This window comes from Bidens hawaiensis, unplaced genomic scaffold, assembly GCF_021521415.1.
Source record: "Bidens hawaiensis isolate Kalapana, Puna unplaced genomic scaffold, B.hawaiensis_p1.1 tig00019809_1, whole genome shotgun sequence".
NCBI classification, from domain to species: Eukaryota; Viridiplantae; Streptophyta; class Magnoliopsida; order Asterales; family Asteraceae; genus Bidens; species Bidens hawaiensis.
Window position 1 is genome coordinate 165,351 of NW_027493011.1, and position 20,049 is coordinate 185,399.

A 20,049-nucleotide genomic window follows, 5' to 3' on the forward strand; every position below is an offset into this window, starting at 1 on the left:
TGTTTGTCAAATCTAGTAGTACTGCTCAAAATTACCCCACAAGAATTCATTCTCTAGCTGTTCAAAAACTGTAAAGACTTTAGTGGTCAAATGCAAACTGTACACAAGTAAGAGTACAAACATAACTTTTTTTATTCTCATATAATTGTATTATTGCGATAATATTTAGAGGTAAACTACAAAATAGGATTCCACTTGATGCATTTATTAGAGTAACTTTTCACTAGTACGTTGATGCACGAACTTCATATTACATTTATAAATAGTACTTTTTCAATGTGACAATCTATAGTTTCAGGACCAAAATAAGCCTTGTAGTAAGAAGTTTTGGCTACAGTTAAAAACGTTTGCTTCAACTCATGATCGAGATCGTCTTCTTGTGAATTAGAAAGCACGAGCTGCACAAGTTCTTGCATTTTGGACTCAATCTCCAAGCTTAGTGTATCATCATTCCCCTAAACACATGTATATAATACTTCCCTTAAATAAAATGATTTATCAATTAAGAGCTAGGTTTATTAAAACAATTGTTTTCATAAAGAGACAGTAGAACATGGAACCTATTATATAACCAGTCTGTTTGAACCGTCCCAATTATTTTCTTAAACGACTAAATGTTACACTCTACAAGAATTCCTGTCGGAAATTTCAGTTATCTTTTATTTTATTTTGTCTTCTTAAAATCAAACTATTCGATTCATTTACTACTTCTCCGTATTCTGATTATCTTAGGCTTCGTACTTATTAGCTTCAAATCGATAATTTCATATGCTACTTTTATGTTTGTTATGTCATTATTAGTTTTTTAAACCGCAGTGACCAATCCCTTAAATGGATCGATAATTCATCGATGTGATGTTAAGTCGGGTAATAAAAATATTGTTTAGATTACACCATTCGTTATGTTGAATACCTTTTGAGAAATTTGGTGACAGAGGTCATATGTGACAGAGGATATTCGTCGGTATTGAGGATGAGATACTGCATCCTTGTCGGGTAACCATCGTCCACTGCTCATATTAATTGTCCGAACTATAAGCTCGGCTTCTCCTTTTGCAGCCGCACCCACATTTTCTTGCTTTCTTAACAGCCATGATGTCCACTTATTTTATAAATTTAACAGAAAATTGGAGAAATAATAATTAATAAGCACTCGGTATATATGATTCACATATATGATGTAGAGCTTACAGCATTTTGGAGGTGTGAATGGATGTCTACACCATGATCTTCCCGGGCTTTCGATGAGATTTGGTTGATGGTTTCTTGCAGCGCGTTCATTATCGTATTCCATGGTTTTCCATCAATGCAATGATGCTTAGGGTTTGTGAGCTCTTCAATAAACGCTTGTGTGTTTGATAATTGCGATACAGCAAAGAAGGAGATAATAATTTCAAGTAGCATGTTGGTTTTGGCCCAAGCAATTCGCTCACTTCGTCTCTCGTGCTCAAATATGCTCGCTGCGGCCATGTAATATGACCATAAAAGCCTTGTGTTCATGTTCTGTCCAATGTTTAGATGTTCATACCATCTGTTTTGGATCTGACACAATGGTAACAGGGAGGTATTGAAGGGCAAGATCATTCTTTTCTTATTATAAAATACATACAATCGACAATGATAAATAGAGGAGTCCAAAGCTAATTATGGAGAAAATACACAATAATCACAGGAGCATTTCCCTCCTTAATTGTAGCCTAATTGAGGATCCAGAATATTCTAACACCCCCCCTCAAGTTGTGTAGTGGGATCTCCAATACCCAACTTGCTTAATACCGATTCGAATGTTCTTGCCGTAACCGCCTTTGTGAGAATATCAGCTAACTGATCTTCAGATCTCACAAACGGGAGTTCTACAGTACCATCTTCAATTTTTTCTTTTATGAAATGCCTGTCTATTTCAACATGTTTTGTTCGGTCATGTTGGACAGGATTTTCTGAAATTTTAATTGCAGCTTTGTTGTCACACATCAATTGGATCGGAAGCTTTACTGGAAAATTAAGTTCCTTCATCAATTTTTTTACCCAAAGGATCTCTGTGATCCCTTTAACAATACCTCTGAATTCTGATTCTGCACTTGACAAAGATACAACTTTCTGTTTTTTACTTCTCCAAGTGACCAGGTTCCCTCCGACTAAGGTAAAAAACCCTGCAGTAGATCGTCTGTCATTTGGATTTCCACCCCAATCAGCATCGGTGAACGCCTTAACATCTAGGTGCCCATTCTTTTTGAACACTATACCTCTTCCCGGAGTACCCTTAAGATATCGTATTATCCTCATAACTGCTTCCATGTGTTCCGACTGAGGTTGATGCATGAATTGACTTACTACCCCAACAGCATAAGCAATGTCTGGTCTAGTATGGGCTAAGTAAATTAGCTTTCCTACCAGTCTTTGGTACCTCTCACGATCTACTAGCTCATCTTTTTCATCTATCTTTAGCTTGTGATTTACCATCATTGGAGTATCACTTGGTTTGCAGTCCACCATACCTGTTTCTGCCAATAAGTCTAAAATATATTTTCGTTGAGAGATGAAAATTCCTCCTTTAGATCGAAGAACCTCAATCCCAAGAAAATATTTTAGCCCTCCAAGATCCTTCATTTCAAACTCTGTAAAGAGGTTCTTTCGAAGCAAGGTGATTTCTTCCTCATCACTCCCTGTTATGATCATATCATCAACGTATATTATTAGACATGTAATTTTATCACCTCTTTTCTTGAAGAATAGGGTATGGTCAGCGTTACTCTGTTTGTACCCATATTGCTTCATAACCATCGTAAATCTCCCAAACCATGCACGTGGAGATTGTTTAAGCCCATACAACGCCTTCTTAAGTTTGCATACTTCATTTCGTTGAAATTCGCCAGAGAACTCAGGGGGTGCTTCCATGTATACCTCTTCCTTGAGATCTCCATGTAGAAATGCATTCTTGACATCAAATTGATGAAGCGGCCAATCTTTATTTGCTGCTACCGAGAATAACACCCTAATAGTATCAATTTTTGCAACTGGGGAAAAAGTTTCAGAGTAGTCAATGCCATATGTCTGCGTATACCCCTTAGCCACCAACCTTGCTTTATATCGTTCAACGGTTCCATCAGATTTATATTTAATAGAAAAAACCCACCTACAACCAACAGGCTTCTTTCCTGCAGGTAACACACACTTTTCCCACGTGCCATTTTTTATAAGAGCTTCCATTTCTGTATTCATAGCATCTTGCCATTCGACTTTCTTACTTGCCTCTTGAACTGTCTTTGGGATATTCTCAGAGAGGAGGATGGCAGAGAATGCTTTTGCATTATCTGCAACTCCCTCTCTGCCTCCATTCACCGGGTACTTTGAAGTTCGAGATACATGTTCTGGAGAATATCGATTCGGTGGAACGCCTCTATTTATCCTCGGAGGCAGAACACGAGTCGGTGGTTCTTCTGACTGCATTTCTGGACTTGAAATATCATTATGACTTGTAACATCATCAAAATTGGACAAGAAAATATTATTTACCTCTTGTTGGACATTGTCCGAAGTAGATTCATTGGTTGTGTGTACTGGTTCGTCAGCCCCTTCTATGTTGGTTGGGAGGGACTCGGTGGCGCCATCTACAGGCTCTGTTAGAACAGTTTCAGAACAACTTAGAGTGTTTAACCAATCTAGAGATTCCCTAAGTTTCTCCCCCTGAACGCTAGATTGGTTGTTGAAATAAAATTCAGATTCGGAGAAGTCATAATCCATAGTGACATGAATACGACGTGTGATAGGATTATAACAACGATACCCCTTTTGATGAGTAGCATATCCTACAAACACACATTTTTCTGCGCATGGGTCAAATTTGTTCCTATTGTTCTTAGGAATGTGAACAAATACTATGCATCCAAAAACACGTGGTGGTAGGGTTAGAATAGAAGGGATAGTGACTTGACTTCCTAGAGTTTGTAAAGGGGTTTTATGTTCCAAAATTTGTGTAGGTAGACGATTAAGTAGATAAACGGATGTAGCTATTGCTTCTGGCCAAAAAGACTGAGGAACTTGAGATTCGATCATCATAGCACGACTTTTCTCAAGTAGAATTCGATTTTTCCGTTCAACGACACCATTTTGTTGTGGTGTGTTAGGACATGTAGTTTGATGAATAAGGCCATTTTTTTCACAAAAACTTTGCATAGACTGATTTATAAATTCTCCACCATTATCAGAGCGAAGAATCTGTATTTTTTTCTTAAACTGGGTTTGAACCATTTCATAAAATGCAAAGAATTTTTTAGGAACCTCTGATTTATGTTTCAGAAAGTATATCCAAGTCATTCGAGAACAATCATCAACAAATAGCACAAAATATTGAAATCGACTATTATTAGAGTTTGGAGCAGGACCCCAAACATCAGAATGTATCAATGAAAAAACCGACTTAACTCTAGTGTTACTTTGATCAAAAGGCACTCTATGATTTTTAGCAAGAACACAAGTTTCACACTTCATATCATGAGTGGATTTATTCAAAAAAAGACTCGGAAATAACAACTTAAGATACCCAAATGAAGGATGACCAAGACGACGATGCCATAACCAAAGTTGTCTATCAACTGTTCCGTGAGCAAGCATGGCATGTCCCTGGTGAGTCACCTCGTCAACATAGTAGAGACCTCCTTGCTCAGTACCACGCCCAATTATCTCCTTCGTAAGAATGTCCTGCAAAATGCAAAATGTTGGATACATTAGCACCACACAATTCAATTCTTTTGTAACATGGCTAATAGACAACAATTTTGAGGATAATGCAGGAATGTAGAGACAATTTTTCAGCTTCATTTTCTTAGAGAATTCAATTGAACCCCCTCCTTTGATCTCAACCCGTTCTCCACTAGCAGTTTCGATATAAGTTTTAGATGAGGATGACATATCTAAAAAATCTTTATAATCATACGTCATAGTGTCTGTAGCCCCGCAATCAAAAATCCATTCACTTAATTTTTTTGGATTAGAATTTGATGTATAACGAGCTCGACAGACTTTAGGTTCCAAATTAATGTTGCTAGGGGTATCCTTTTGGTCATTGTCAAAACAACAGGGTTTAAAGTATTTAGGGTTGAGAATGGAAGGACTTGGGGTGTAATTTCCACCAAGCCCTTTACCTGTTGCGTTTATTCCAGCAGCCACACCACCAAAACCAATTGCTTCATCCTGCCTTTTTGATGTCGCCGGTTCAACTTCGGCGTCTTGATTTCCGATGGCAGCCGCCCCTTTGCCTCGCGATTCTGTCTTTTCCCTGTGATTGTCTTCCCACCATTCGGGATAACCAACAAGTTTAAAGCACGTCTCCTTTGTATGCCTCTTCATCTTGCAGTGGCTACAATACAATTTTGCTTTATCTTCTTTTTCTTTATTCCGCTGCGATTCTGACCGGTTTTTTCGGTTTTGCGGTTGATTCCCTTGCTGCCAGTCCAAGGCCGATTTCAGATGACCTGTCAATTTCAGAATTTACAGGTTTTAAAATGTTGATTCTTGCTATCTCTCGTCGTACCATAGCGTATGCGGCTTCAACCGTAGGGAGTGGGTCTCGTTTCAAGATGTCCCGCTTAATTGGTTCCAACTTGTCATCGATAGCTATCAATAGTTGGTAGAGTCTTTGTTCTTGAATTTTGTTGTTGTAGATCTGAATATCTTCAGGGTGTTTCATTGGGTTCGGCTCTCTTCTGTCAATGGTCATCCAAATTTTTTTCAGTTTGTTCCAACATTCTTCTAATGTATCTCCTCCTTGCCTCAAAGAGTTGGCCCTTTTGTGAAGATCAAAGACTTGCAATGAATCTGCCTCAGAGCCATATGTAACTGCAAGGCCATCCCAAAGGGCCTTTGCAGTCGGATATTGCGAAACATTATTTACCAAACTAGCATCGATGTTTTGGATCAGCCATGTGAACACACACTGATCATCTTGTTCCCATCGTGCGTACGTCTGATCTGTTTTTAGAGGTGGTGACGGTTCCCCAGTAATGTGAGAGCCTCTCCCTCTGCCTCCAATAGCCTTTTTCATCAGGGCTGCCCATAGGGCATAGTTGTCTCCTTCTAGTTTGATTCCAAGAGATAGATTCTCGGAATTGGTTGTTATTGGCTGTGCTCCAAGACCATTTCTTAGAAGCGCAGCGATTTGTAGTGTTAATTCATCAGGGATGTTGGTTGCAATAGTAGTGTTGTCTGACATGTTGATGAATTTCTAGGTTCAAAGGATTATACCTTAAGCTCTGATACCATGACACAATGGTAACAGGGAGGTATTGAAGGGCAAGATCATTCTTTTCTTATTATAAAATACATACAATCGACAATGATAAATAGAGGAGTCCAAAGCTAATTATGGAGAAAATACACAATAATCACAGGAGCATTTCCCTCCTTAATTGTAGCCTAATTGAGGATCCAGAATATTCTAACAGGATCAATCTGGTTAGCTAGGAAACTCTTTTTGTATCATTCATGTTTTATAAAATATGACAGTCATCATGATCCTTACTTTTTAATATTGGTCCATTCCGACTGATGAATTGCTTGGCAATGGTTGTAGTCCAATTTGGCCATCTCAAGATATTTGTTATTATTAATGTTAGGGAGTCTATATTTCCAAATAAAATGATGAATTAGATTTTAAAATTATTACATAAAATGGATAGCATGAGGAATCTTTTTAACCGTTTCTGTATTGCACATACCGATAAAGGGTTTTACCGATCCAAACATCATCTTCGCCTCCGTATTGTTCCAAGTAAAATCTTGCTTCAAGTCGAGGTAAACTTGCATACCATGGCACGTCGAGTGCGTACCTAACCTGTTCACCAAGTTTAAAATTTAACTTAATGAGTTACACTGTATTGGTGTGTTTGAGAATTTTATAATGCGGATGTAACCCAATACAGTGTAACCCATAAATTTTATACTACTGCCACCATGTTTCTGTAATTATGTATTGGTATGTTTGAGAATTTTATAATGCGGATCCGTTAAGTAGATCAGGCTTCAAGAATATTAAGATTAGAGAGACGAGTTTGAGACCATTTTCTTCATATTTTTCATTCCTTTAATAATAATTGAACAAACCCTCTTATAGGCTAAACAAAGAAAATTAAAAAACAACCGGTATTCGAAAATAACTCAAATAATTAAAGCAAACTGTAATTGTTGCTACAACAAAGATAAGACCAATGATAGTGAATGGACTGGTTAGGCTAACAAGCTTCAAGGGTTCAGGTTAACCTAACGCATGTCGTGGTATCCATCTACGTTTGCAAAACGTAGAGAGAGGTTCACTAGTTTGTTGTTGTTTGTTATAGCTCACCGGAGATCCAAGACCGAGGTGTTTGAGATCGGTTTTTGGATGAAGTTCTTGGTGAAGCTATGATGTTTGTGAAGTAAGAAAGAAATAAGAAAAGTGCATACTTCTCAAGAAAGAAGAGAAGATCAAAGAGTATGTGTTATCTCCAAATCTGATCCCCTGTTGTTTATGGCTAAGTTCTCCTTTTATAGGGGGAGAGCCCAAGCCTTTAGTCCAGTAACTAAACTAGTTAGCCTCCAGTTTGCTAGAGAGTTGACCTTTATGGGCGGGAACCTTTTGACCGTTGGTCCGTGATTAAAATAATATTACTTTATCTGAGCTTGTCCCTTGTTCAGAGGGAACAGTGATGTGAATAGTGATTTGACGTTGTACTGTTGCACGTGGGTACTGTGCACGTACTTGTTTACATAAATTGGGCGGGAAACGAAGCTTTTAACCTTTTAACCTTTTTAGTGTTAATGTGTGAAAGCCATTTTATTAATTCCTTGGGCTACCCCAATCATCAGCCCCCCAAGTCAGAGGTGTTTGAGAAGTAAGCTCAAGGGCTTCTGACTTTTGCACACATTTTTTTATTGCTTGAAGGCTTCGAGGCTTTGTTCAGTTTTGGTTATTTTTTAATTTCTGACAAGACAGTTGATTGGATGGTTGCTGCATGTTGCACTTCCCAATAACTGCTCTTAATAGTGGTTATAACTGTTCACTTTCTTCAGAATTTCTTTTAAACTTTCACAATATTCTCCAAACATATTCAAGTTTCTTTCAATCATTCATAAGGTTAGTTCCAATCCTTCCTCTTTCTTTCAAAATTATGGGTGCTAAGAAAGATCTATCGGTTAGTTTTTCCGATTGATCCAAGAAGAGGTCGAATCGTTTTGTGTTGAATGGGGTATAGGTTTAAAGTTTAAACCGATTGCTCCGCCGGCCGATTCGTCAATCCATCGTTGCCCGGCGGGTTTCGTCGCTCTTTATTGCCGGCATTTTGAATTCTCGAACCTTCGCCATCCGTTTTCGGTTTTTGTTTTAAATGTGTTGGAGTATTACTTGTGTGTCGTTTGGTCAGATTCACCCCTTAGGGCTTGCTGGGGTTTTACACTTTGAGGTATTATGTAGAGCTTTAGGATATGATCCGACACTTTTGGGTTTTCGCCGTTTCTTTCGTTTAGCGAAGAACGGCGAATTGTACACTTTTGAACATACTCAAGTTGATACATGTTTGGTTTCCTCGACGTTTACGACCCTCGGTTCTTGAAAGGTACCGTTTTTTATTTGTTTCCGATTCCATTCTTCCTTTTAAATTCATTTGGAGACAACCCGGGGCTGTTTTAAATGAACCGGAGCCGGCCGAATCAGAGTTGAATGATGTATTTTTGAAGTCAAGTAGGAAATGTCCGTCGCGTCTCCGTCCTCTTCCCGAACATCTTCTTGTGTTGTTAGGAATTAGCATGTTATGGGATAAGCCTAATCGGGATCCCATGCTTATGAGGGATGATAAGGGTATGAAATTGCTTATCTTGCATGTGCTTTGTTTTCCTTGTATGCCTGTTGATAGATTTCTTTTGTTTTTGTAGTTATGTTGGCCTTGGATTTTTGGAAGAGTGATGATACTTCAGACGTTGGATTTACGGATGTTGCAGTTACTCCTGGGGATGATGCTGTGGTTCGAGGGAAAGAGGGTAGGTTCGAAGGTTTATGGTATGTTGGGGTTCCGAACTTTAAAGGCTTTACCAAGGCTGCTGCTCCTAAGGCTTCAACTCGTTGTTCCACACCGCATTTGTTGAAGTCTGTTGGTCCATCATCTTCTTATGAACCGGTCGAAGTTAGTGATGATGTTCAAGTTTCCGAAGATCAGGGTCCGAGTGTGGAGGTGGAAAAAGAGCAGGGTTTGGTTGTCTTTAAGAAGAAGAAGTCAGCTGGTAAGAAGGTTGCAATGGCGACGGTTCAAGGGTTGGATGGGAATGAAGTTTATGTTCCTGAGTGGAACGTTATGGTTGGTGATAGCTTCAAAGACCCAGAAGTCTGTGCTGATGTGTTAGCCAATTTTGCTCCTCCTGGGGTTCGTGAGACCATTTCCGGTATGGAAAGTGATTTCATGCTTTCAAGGCTAATTCTTAGCTCTTGCAACCTTTCTGCCCTTTTAGCTGAGGGCGTTACTCGTTTTCGAAAGGGGATGCAGGAGTATGAGGATTTTTCGAAGAAGAAAGAAAAGATGAAGGCTTCGATGACAGCCATGAAGAAAGAGGTTGACGGTTTTGCGAAGAAGGAGGAGGGTTATGTGAAGAAGATTGATGAATTGTCCCATGGCCACGAGGTTGAGATGGCAAGGTTGAAGAAAGCGATGGAAGCCGATAGAGCTAAGTTTGATGCTGACCGGGAAGCCTTTAAGGTGCAGATGAAAGCCTTTGAGATGGAGAAAGAAGGCTTGAAGGCTTCAGTCACCCAGACTACTAACGAAAACTGGTGGCTAATTGAGCACGGGTTTCATCAGATTGTGACTTACCTGCATCATTCTTCTGAATTCAACACGGTGTTGGGCGATGTTTACACGAAGCTGCTGAGCTATGGGAAGCAATTGAGATTTGTAGCTGACTTCAATCATCACGAAGCTGGTTAACCTTTGGAGCAGTCGCCTATGTTCAACCGTGAAGCTTCCAAGCTCTTCTCAGACTCAGTCCGTGCGATGGAAAGGCTCACTTACCCTTATGTGGGTGATGTTTCATCTTGCTATGGTAAGCCTCTTTCCGTTTTGCAGGGCTTGAAACCAGCCAGCCTTGATGAGAAAGTTTGCAAAGAGGTGCTTGAGTCCTTGTCTAAGAAGCGCTCCCGTTCCGGTGATAGCGAAGAAACTTTATCTGGAAGTAGCGACAGGTCTCATGTGGCAAGCCTTGAAGGTTCGGCCATTGTTGATGGTGACCCGGAAGTGAAGAAATCGAAGAAGGTTAAAAGTGTTGAGGCTACTACTTCAAAGCCTGCTGCTGGTGTTTAAACACTTTATTCGTAGCTTTCTTAGCACTCTTGAACAATGTTATGTAATCTTAAACACTTTAGGTTCAGCATGAAACCCTTAAGGTTTCTGCTTTATGGTTGTTATTGGCCTTTGTTGGCCGTTTAAACACATGTTATGGGAATCCTTGTGATTTCCTTGGCTTAGCCTAAATGGCTTATTATGTATGATGTTAGTTATGGCCCTAGGAGGCCTTGGTTATGAATCGTAATGTTTTATGTATTGTGTTTTGGTTGCTTGTCTTGTTAGTTTGATGTGTTTTTAGCTAACTTTCCTTAATAAGTTTTAGTGCTGCAGTCACTTCAGCTTCAAGGCTTCGTTAGGTAAAAAGCACATGTTGGCTATCCTTTGTATCACTACTTAGTGTACGTTTTGTTTCGTAAATTTTTTCAAAGCTTAAGGAACGAATTGGTGTAGGCTGTTCAGACCTGTCTATGAGACGAGTTTTAGTTGAAAAAATTTTCTAAGTCTCATGGAGTTGGATTGATATAGGAACTCACCCCTTATATAGGTACATTTAACCCTTGAACCTATTGAGCGATGTGGCCTGGGAGCTCATCCCCTTACATGGCCCTTGCCATGGAGTTTCTTGCTAGGTTCTCAACCTGATTATAGGATAGTAAAGACAAGTTATGAAAAAAACTTTATCATTCATTCAAGAGGTTGTTGTTCACAAAAAGGAGAATTATACATCTCTTGAAATACATTTTAAGACTTTGACTAGGCATAGAACCTTTTAAGGGTTTTTCCGTTCCAGTGTCTTGGAAGCTTTTTGCCTTCTATGTCGGCCAGCTTGTAGGATCCACCCTTGTGAGCTTCGAGGATTGTATATGGTCCCTCCCACTTTGGGCCGAGCTGTCCTTGATTTTCTTTCTTGCTGGCCTAGTTGTTTCGGAGTACAAGATCTCCAGGCTTGAAATGTTCATGTTTCACTCTTGCATTGTAATAAGCTTCCATTTTTTTCTTGTACTTAGCCTCTTGTATTGCGGCTTGATCATGAATTTCTTCAAGGAGTTGCAAATTCAACATGGTCTCATTGTTATTTGATTCGAGATCCATGTTGAGTGTTCTTTGAGTCACAACTCCGACTTCTGCTGGGATTACAGCTTCCGATCCGAACACTAGGCTGTAAGGCATTCGTTTGTGGCTTGACTTTTCGATTGTTCTTATTGCCCATAAAACATTTGGGAGTTCTTCAAGCCAATTGTTGTTATGCCTTCCCAGTCTCGCCTTGATTCCTTCCACGATGGTTCGGTTTGTTCTTTCAACTTGGCCGTTGGATTATGGGTATGCAACTGAGCTGAATACTTGGGTGATTCTAAATTCTTAGCACCATGTGCTAAAAGGCTTCTCAATGAATTGTTTCCCATTATCCGTGACCAACACTCCTGGCAACCCATAGCGACAAATGATGCTTTCCCACACAAATTGGATGACTTGTTTTCCCGTTATCTTTGCAAGTGGTTTGACTTCAGGCCACTTGGTAAAGTAGTCAACGGCTACTAGCAAGAATTTTACCCCACCCTTGGCTGGTGGGAATGGACCAACGATATCCATTCCCAACTTGTGGAATGGCCAAGCCGAGGAGATGGGGACTAGATCGTGTTTAGGGATTTTGGGAACCGGTGCATGAATTTGACAAGCTTCACATTTCTTGAGCTGTTCGGTTGCATCGCGGTGCATCGTGGGCCATAAGTATCCAAGGTTCATTAATTTTGCAACCACTGTTCTTGGCCCAAAATGAGCTCCACATATTCCCTCATGAACCTCTTTGATCAGATATTGGCTTTTTTCAGGGCCCACACATCTTAGTAGTGGTGCAAGGTAAGCCTTTTTATAAAGGGTTTCTCCTTGCAACACATACTGTCGGGACTTGATTCGAACCCTTTCATCCTCCGTCGGGTCCAAAGGTAATTCACCATTTTTTAGCAACTTTTCTATGGGAGTCTTCCAATTGGGACCTTCTTCAGTGATTACATCTTGAACCTACAATTCTTGGATTGAAGGAGTCTTCAACACTTCAACCAAAACTTTCTTGGTGAGGTGTGCAAATGTGAGGGATGCTAGTTTGCTCAGGGCATCGGCTCTTTCGTTTTGTGATCTTGGGACTTGCTTGATAGTGCACTCTTGAAACGTGATCATCAACCCTTTTGCCTTTTCTGGATTCTTCTTCATGTTAGGCTCTTTTGCTACATAGCTATCATTGACTTGACTTGAAACAAGCAATGAGTCTGTGAAGACTTGTAGCTTTTGGATCTTCATCTCTTTGGCAATATTCAGACCGGCGATCAATGCTTCATATTCAGCTTCGTTGTTGGTGGTCTGAAATTCAAGTCGTAGAGCATATGTAAATTCTAACCCTTCGGGGATTAAAATGAGCCCAGCTCCTGACCCTTCGATGCTGGAAGCCCCATCGGTAAAAAGCTTCCAGGCTTCAGGGTCAAAAGGTTCAGTGGTAGTTGTATGTACTTCAGGAGTGACTTGCTTCAAGATTTCTACAATGAAATCTGCCAAGACTTGGGCTTTGACAGCTTTTCTTGGAACATAGGTGATGTTATGCTCCCCTAATTTCACAGCCCATTTTGGCCAATCGGCCTGAATTTTCGGGTTTTTCAAGCACACTCTTGATGGGTTAGTCAATGACCACTTGTCAAGGGTGTGCTTGAAAGTACCTTCGAAGCCTTTTGGCCGTTTGAATTAAGGCTAGGGCAAGTTTTTCCAAAGGAGGATATTTGATCTATGCCAGTTTTAATGTTTTACTAAAGAAATAGACAGAGATCAGTTCTCCCGTTTCGGGAGCTGCAATGGCTGGAAGTGAAGCCAAGTGTTGCTTCATTTGGTTGAAGGCTTCTTCTACTTCTTCCGTCGACCTAAAGTCTTTTTTGTTCGTGCAACCCTTTAGTGTCGTGAAGAAGGGTAGGGATTTCACAGCGAGCTTGGAGGTAAAACGCTTCAAGGCTGCAAGCCTTCCGTTCAGACTTTCCACTTCTTTTTTGCTTTGTGGAGATTTAGTTTCAAGAACAGCCCTGACTTTGTTAGGATTGGCTTTTATGCTTTGTTTCCCCACAATGTGTCCCAGAAACTTGCCTTCTTCAAACCCAAATGAGCACTTGCAAGGGTTGAGTTTCATATTGATCTTCCTCAGGTTTTGGAAGGTTTCTTCTATGTCATCAAGCATTTGATGCTCGGTTTTTCTTTTGATTAACAGATCATCAACATAAGCTTCTAAGTTTCTGCTGATTTGGTTGGCAAATGCTTTGTCAATCAAACGTTGGTAGGTTGCTACGGCATTTCGTAGGCCAAAAGGCATCTTTTGATAACAAAAAATACCCTTGTCCGTGTGGAAAGTAGTTTTTTCTTCATCTTCCACTTTCATGAGAATTTGATGATATCCCTTGTAAGCGTCAAGAAAACACTTAAAGGGATGGCCGGTTAAAGAGTCAACCTTAAGGTCCATCTCGGGTAAAGGATAGCAATCCTTTGGACATGCTTTGTTCAAGTATTTGAAGTCGATGCACATCCTCCAAGACTTGTCAGGCTTTCGAACCATGATTGGGTTAGCCACCCAAGATTGATACTTGACCTCCCGTAGGATTCCAGCCAGGACAAGCTTTTCAACCTCCTGGCATGCTTCCAGCTTCGTTCAGGAGCTAGGCTTCGTTTCTTTTGGACAACAGGTTTGACATCGGGTGGTATATTTAGCACATGTTCTGCAATGCTTCGAGGGATGCCGTTCATGTCTTCCGGGCACCAAGCAAAGACATCGTTATAGTGTATCAACAGCTTCCCAATGTGTGAGAGAGTTTCTTCGGAAAGGGGTGTGTTTACCCGTACCTTTTGTTCAGGATACTTGGGGTTTATGATCAAGCTTTGTTCGTCATCTTCGTTTCTTGAACTTTCCCCTCCAATCATGTAAACCTCTTGGGTAGGTTGAAGGGTTGCAATTCCCATATCGGTGGGAAACTTTACGGCACCTTGACCAACCGAAACAGCCATGTTGAACACACATTGCCCTGGCCTTCCTATGATTACATCATAGTTGGAAGGTACGTTGATAACCACAAAAGTGAGTGGTTTGGTTTTCTTCATCTTGCCTTCACTAAAACAAACATCAAGGGTTAGTTGGCCTAAAGGCTTCAAGGGTATATCGACGATACCTTTTATAGATGGCCCGGAGGCTTGAAGCCTTGAACGCTCTTCCTTACTTAGCCGGTTGAAGAACCTTTCATACAGGATCTCTGTGGCCGCCCCTGTGTCGATGTAGGCTTTGTCTATCATGAGTGTTCCCACGTTCGCCGCTACTACCAAAGGGTTTGAGAGTAAGTTACCTTGAGGTGGTGGGAAGCAGACGCTGAACCTCCCAAGCCTCCAAGCGTTGTCGTTTGTGGGGAGTCTATATTCACCATATTCACTTCTTTGCTTTTTCTTTCAGCCATCTTATCTTTGACCCCTTTTACCAAATGAGCCAATTCTCCACACTTGACAGCTTCCTCAATTCTTATCTTGAGTTGAAAGCAATCGTTTGTGTGGTGACCTTTTTCTTCATGGAACTCACAAAACTGGGTGGAGTTTTCGTTCTTCTTGCTTTTGGGCAAGGGTCGAGGAGGTCGGAAGTTGTGTTTCACTTCTTCAGTGGCAAGGATCTCCTGAGGGGTTTTGGTTAAGGCTGTGAAGTTCACAGTCTTTTCCCTGCTTGGAGGGTTCCGACCTTCAGGCCTTCGTTGATTTTAGCTCCTTGGATATTTATCATAGGGATTGAAGTTCCCTTTCTTTTGGTTGGGGCTGTTGCCTCGCCAACTAAGAGCTCTTATTCTTTGTTCTTTGAAATCAACGGCCTCTTCACCTAGGATGTGAGCTTCAGCTCGTTCGAGAGCCTCTTCAAGGGTTTTAGGTAGGCACTTGTTAAAGTCCCTTGTGAGGTATTTGGAGGTGATGGCGTTCATGAAGCCTGCCACCCTCATTCTTTCATCGGCCCCACATATGTCAACCCTTCTTTTTTATACCTTTCGATGAAATCTCGAAGGCTCTCATCATCTCTTTGTTTTATCTGAAAAATGACCATGGTATCCTAGACTTACCTTCTCTGTTGTGAAAAGTTGGCCAAGAACCCTTTGCTCAGATTATCGAAGCTTCGAACGCTTTGGGCAGGAAGGTCGTTGAACCATATCCTGGCTGATCTGACTAGTGTTTGCATGAACATCAAACAACATTCAGCGTGGGACCACTTTTCGATTCTGGCTGCACCGGTGAAGACCTGGAGGTGGTCTTCAGGATCTTCGGTCCCATCATATGTTTTTATATGGGGTGGCATCTTAATTTTCGTCAGAGAGTCATAATCGGCAATTTGTTAAGAAAAACAAGATAGGTTACCAGGCTTGTAAGGTTTTGCCAGATCTTCATCAAGCCTTATAGCAGGATTATGACTTGTTGTTCCTTGGTCAGTACCCAGCGCTTGGTTGATGAGCTGGGTCCAAGGGAAGTGTGCCATCATTTGAGCAATCATCTGAGGCATGAGGTTAAAGCCTTGAAGGCTTTCAGGTGTTGCCGCTATTTGGTTTGTTCCCATGGGAGTGCTCATTGCTGCACTTCGAGCCAAGGGCAAGACCGACATGGCCTGCTCCCATTTAGTGGCTGTAGGAGGAACACTTGAAGCTGGTGACTGCCATATTTGGTCGAGAGTGGTCTCGTGTCCAAGGGGTTGTGAAGTGAACAAAGGGAAAGCCGTTGGGCTTGGTCTCCCATCGGTGTAAGGAGAGGGGTTAAAAGGTTGGCAGGTTATACTTGGACCAGCTTCTAAATGAGAAGCAGCCGGTCGTGAGCTAGTAAGAGGGGAAGGTGGACGTCCGAGTGATAGTGAGGGCTCTGAATCGTCATACTCCAGCCTTAATCTTATTCCCTTTTCTCTCTCTTGGCTCACGTGTCGGTTAAGAAGATGCCTTAGTTGCAAAAAATGTCGTTATACCCTTTCCATTGTCAAGTCAACACGCTCCAGGGTGTTCGTAACTCTTGCATGAGGAGAAGGAACTCCGGATCGTGAAGGGTTCGGAGTTCGGAAGGGTGAAAACTCGAGGAACAAAGGCTCCGTCGGAGTTCCTCCCGGGGTGGAAAAAGATGTAGTAGTCGCCTGAGTTTCTTGGCCGGCACTTGGTGTCAGTGTTCTTGACACTTGGTTGACTTCATCGAGAGATCCACCTTCCGACATGGTGATTTTGATGAATATGGAGCTACACTACTGGTCTTTAAGATAAAGTAAGCGTCGTAGCCCCACGGTGGGCGCCAACTTGTTGCTACAACAAATATAAGACCAATGATAGTGAATGGACTAGTTAGGCTAACAAGCTTCAAGGGTTCAGGTTAACCTAACGCAGGTCGTGGCGTCCCTCTACGTTTGCAAAACGTAGAGAGAGGTTCACTATTTTGTTGTTGTTTGTTATAGCTCACTTGAGATCCAAGACCGAGGTGTTTGAGATCGGTTTTTGGATGAAGTTCTTGGTGAAGCTATGATGTTTGTGAAGTAAGAAAGAAATAAGCAAAGTGCATACTTCTCAAGAAAGAAGAGAAGATCAAAGAGTATGTGTTATCTCCAGATCTGATCCCCTGTTGTTTATGGCTAAGTTCTCCTTTTATAGGAGGAGAGCCCAAGCCTTTAGTCCAGTAACTAAACTAGTTAGCCTCCAGTTTGCTAGAGAGTTGACCTTTATGGGCGGGAACCTTTTGACCGTTGGTCCGTGATTTAAATAATATTACTTTATCTGAGCGTGTCCCTTGTTCAGAGGGAACAGTGATGTGAATAGTGATTTGACGTTGTACTGTTGCACGTGGGTACTGTGCATGTACTTGTTTACATAAATTGCGCGGGAAACGAAGCTTTTAACCTTTTAACCTTTTTAGTGTTAATGTGTGAAAGCCATTTTATTAATTCCTTGGGCTACCCCCGTCATCAATAGTTATACGTGTATGAGAACACGGGCTGCCTTTCATGAAATAAGAACATGGGTGAGATGTTGGTTCATGTGAGATTGTGAGTGACAAGTATCATTTTACCTGGCCAGATTGGGTACGTTGGGCCCATCTCGAGTAGTAATGAAGCGCTTATGAAAATGGGCTCATTATTTAAATCAATTATGAATAAATTAACCAATGAGTTGTATTAATCTATGATAACTAATTAGATTTAATAAATAAACATGTTAGTTATATTTATGATTCTCGATAAATAAAATTAGGGAGTTAATCCATGATTTACGTTGTAGTTCTTTGAAATCCAATTGACACACCTTCAAAACTGACACAAAAAGTCAAGAACAAATTGATAACGGAAACACAAACAAGCACACGATGTTTAGGATAAACAACTCGTATTATTATAATCAAAAAACTAGCTCAAAACTTTAATACACTAATCACTCTCATAATACAATAACCCTAATCATGACTATGTATTTATAGGGTGACCCTAACTTGGCCAACAAGTAATTACTAAATATAAAACTCAATTGTATCCACATAAACTCATTACAACAGTAATGAATTCCATAGGCCCGATAAGTCTAATTCGGTCACCTACACGTGACGGGCCTTATAAGATAGAAATTACCAACAATCACCATCTAAGCAAGGAGGTCAACCTCTTTCAAATATACAACATGGATTCTGGAAATGCAATGTAGTTGGAATCTCATGTCGATCCGAACGAATCATCCTTTTCAAACTCGAAACTAGGAGATCTTCAACGCCGAGCAATCTTCTCATCTTGTCAAAATTTGTTCTTGCAGTGAGTATGTCAGCTCGCTGTTCCTTACCACTAATACGCTCCACATTCCTAAATATTTTGAAATCGGGACTTTATGTGCTTGCTTTGACAATGAAAAACTCGATTTTTAACCAAGGCAATCACCGATGTATTATCAATATTTAACACCACTTCTTGCAATTTCTTTCTGGTCAATTCCGCCAACAATTCACCCAACCATATGGCTTGTCCCGCGGCTGAACTCACCACCATGTATTTCGCATCACATGATGAAAGAGCTATGGTGTATTGCTTTTGTGAGCACCAAGAAATCAGGGCTCCCCCATAATAGAACACATAACTTGTAGTGCTTCTTCCATCATCTTCATCTATGTTATGACTACTATCATTGTACCTAATCAATTCCTTTGATCCATCTCGTTTATACCTGATCCCATTCAACAGTTGCTTGAATAAAGTGAAGAATTTGTTTAATTGTTACCAAGTGAGGCTTTTTTGGACTATTCATATATCTACTAACCATGCCAACCAAAAACGTCAAATCAGGTCGAGTGGTTAACAAGTAACGAAGACACCCAACTAACTTTCGGTACTCAGTTGCCTTTGCATCTGCATCAGCATCATCCTCGACTTTAGAAAATTTCTCATTAGGATCCATGGGTACACCTTTAGAATAACAATCCTCCATCCCGACTTCTTTCAATAACCTTTGGGCATAAGAACTTGATGGATTCGAATCTCATTCTCCATCTGTGAGACTTCAATTTCGAGATAATAAGTGAGCATTCCAATATCAGACATTTCAAACTTCTTGAGTTTGAAATGCTTAACGTGATCGTTGTTAAAATGCGTAACTACCAAATCATCGACATACACGCTGAAAATAATAATGCCAGTTCCAATCAATCTCCGGTGCACCTCTTGTTCTTTCGAGCACCTCACAAATTTAAAACCCGTGAGAATACCATCAAGCTTGGTATTCCACACCCGTGGTGCTTGCCTCAAACCGTATAAGGCCTTAGTTAGCTTGTAGACTTTGTTTTCCTCCTCAGGTTTAACTGATTGACAAACGAAGACCTCTTCTTGTAGCTTCCCATGTAAAAATGCCGAATTTACATTCAAATAATGTAATTGCCATCCTTCAGTATCTGCAATGGAAACGACCATTCGTACGGTTTCAAGTCTCGCCACTGGAGTATAGGTCTCGTCAAATAGACTCCGGGTTGTTGCACGTAACCCTTTGTTGCGATTCTTGCTTTATATTTATTAATCCGATAGCTATAGCCCCTCTAGGTAACTCGATCAACTTCCATGTGTTGTTTCGTTTAATGGATTTGATTTCCATTTGCAAAACCTTTATTCACTCCGTTTGGATTTTGCTTCACCAAAATTCTTTGGTTCACCTTCTTCTAACAAAAGAAGTTCAATGTTCTCCACTTCTGAACATAGGACATCATAATTGAACTTAACTGGTGCGATCGGAACACATGGAGATCTTCGTAAGTTAACTTCTGGTTCATTAAGTGTTGGTGTCGCTAAATCAGTTGATACTGGTGTCGCTAAACTTGTTGCTGAGTTTTTGGAATTAGCGACTAGAGTATAAGAATTTATCGCTAAAAGTGCTGATGGGTTGTCTAAATTAGAGACAGATGATGTTGATGATTATGTTGCTGAACTTGGTAAAAAACCTGAATCTTCGACACAAATGATTTTGCTCCGCATAGAATCGGTTACAATTTTCCCAACTCCTGTATCAATAACCTCGTTCCAATCAACCCAAAATGAAACCGGTGCTAGCTCCGTTTATTCATTGATTTGACTCGAATTTGACCAAACCCACGTCTTCTTCTCGTCAAAAACCACATCACGAGCTATCATAACCTTCTGGTTCTTCGGATCGAACAACCAGTAAGCTTTGGACCTGGTCTCGATTCCGATATGCACTGAAATCCTTGAACGGTC

The 20,049-nt window shown here is 40.7% G+C and overlaps 1 protein-coding gene across 1 annotated transcript in view; it reads right to left on the reverse strand.

The window, feature by feature from the left end:
* Positions 1-245: 245 nt before the first annotated feature.
* Positions 246-20,049, reverse strand: part of LOC143559328 (ent-copalyl diphosphate synthase 1-like) — a 36,679-nt gene continuing 16,875 nt past the window's right edge. Inside the window, exons 8-12 of the mRNA XM_077047934.1 lie at positions 6,714-6,829; positions 6,518-6,616; positions 1,192-1,531; positions 914-1,102; positions 246-455 (exon numbers count right to left, since the gene is read on the reverse strand). Of these exons, the coding sequence (XP_076904049.1) occupies positions 246-455; positions 914-1,102; positions 1,192-1,531; positions 6,518-6,616; positions 6,714-6,829 (954 nt within the window). The remainder of the gene's footprint in view (positions 456-913; positions 1,103-1,191; positions 1,532-6,517; positions 6,617-6,713; positions 6,830-20,049) is intronic.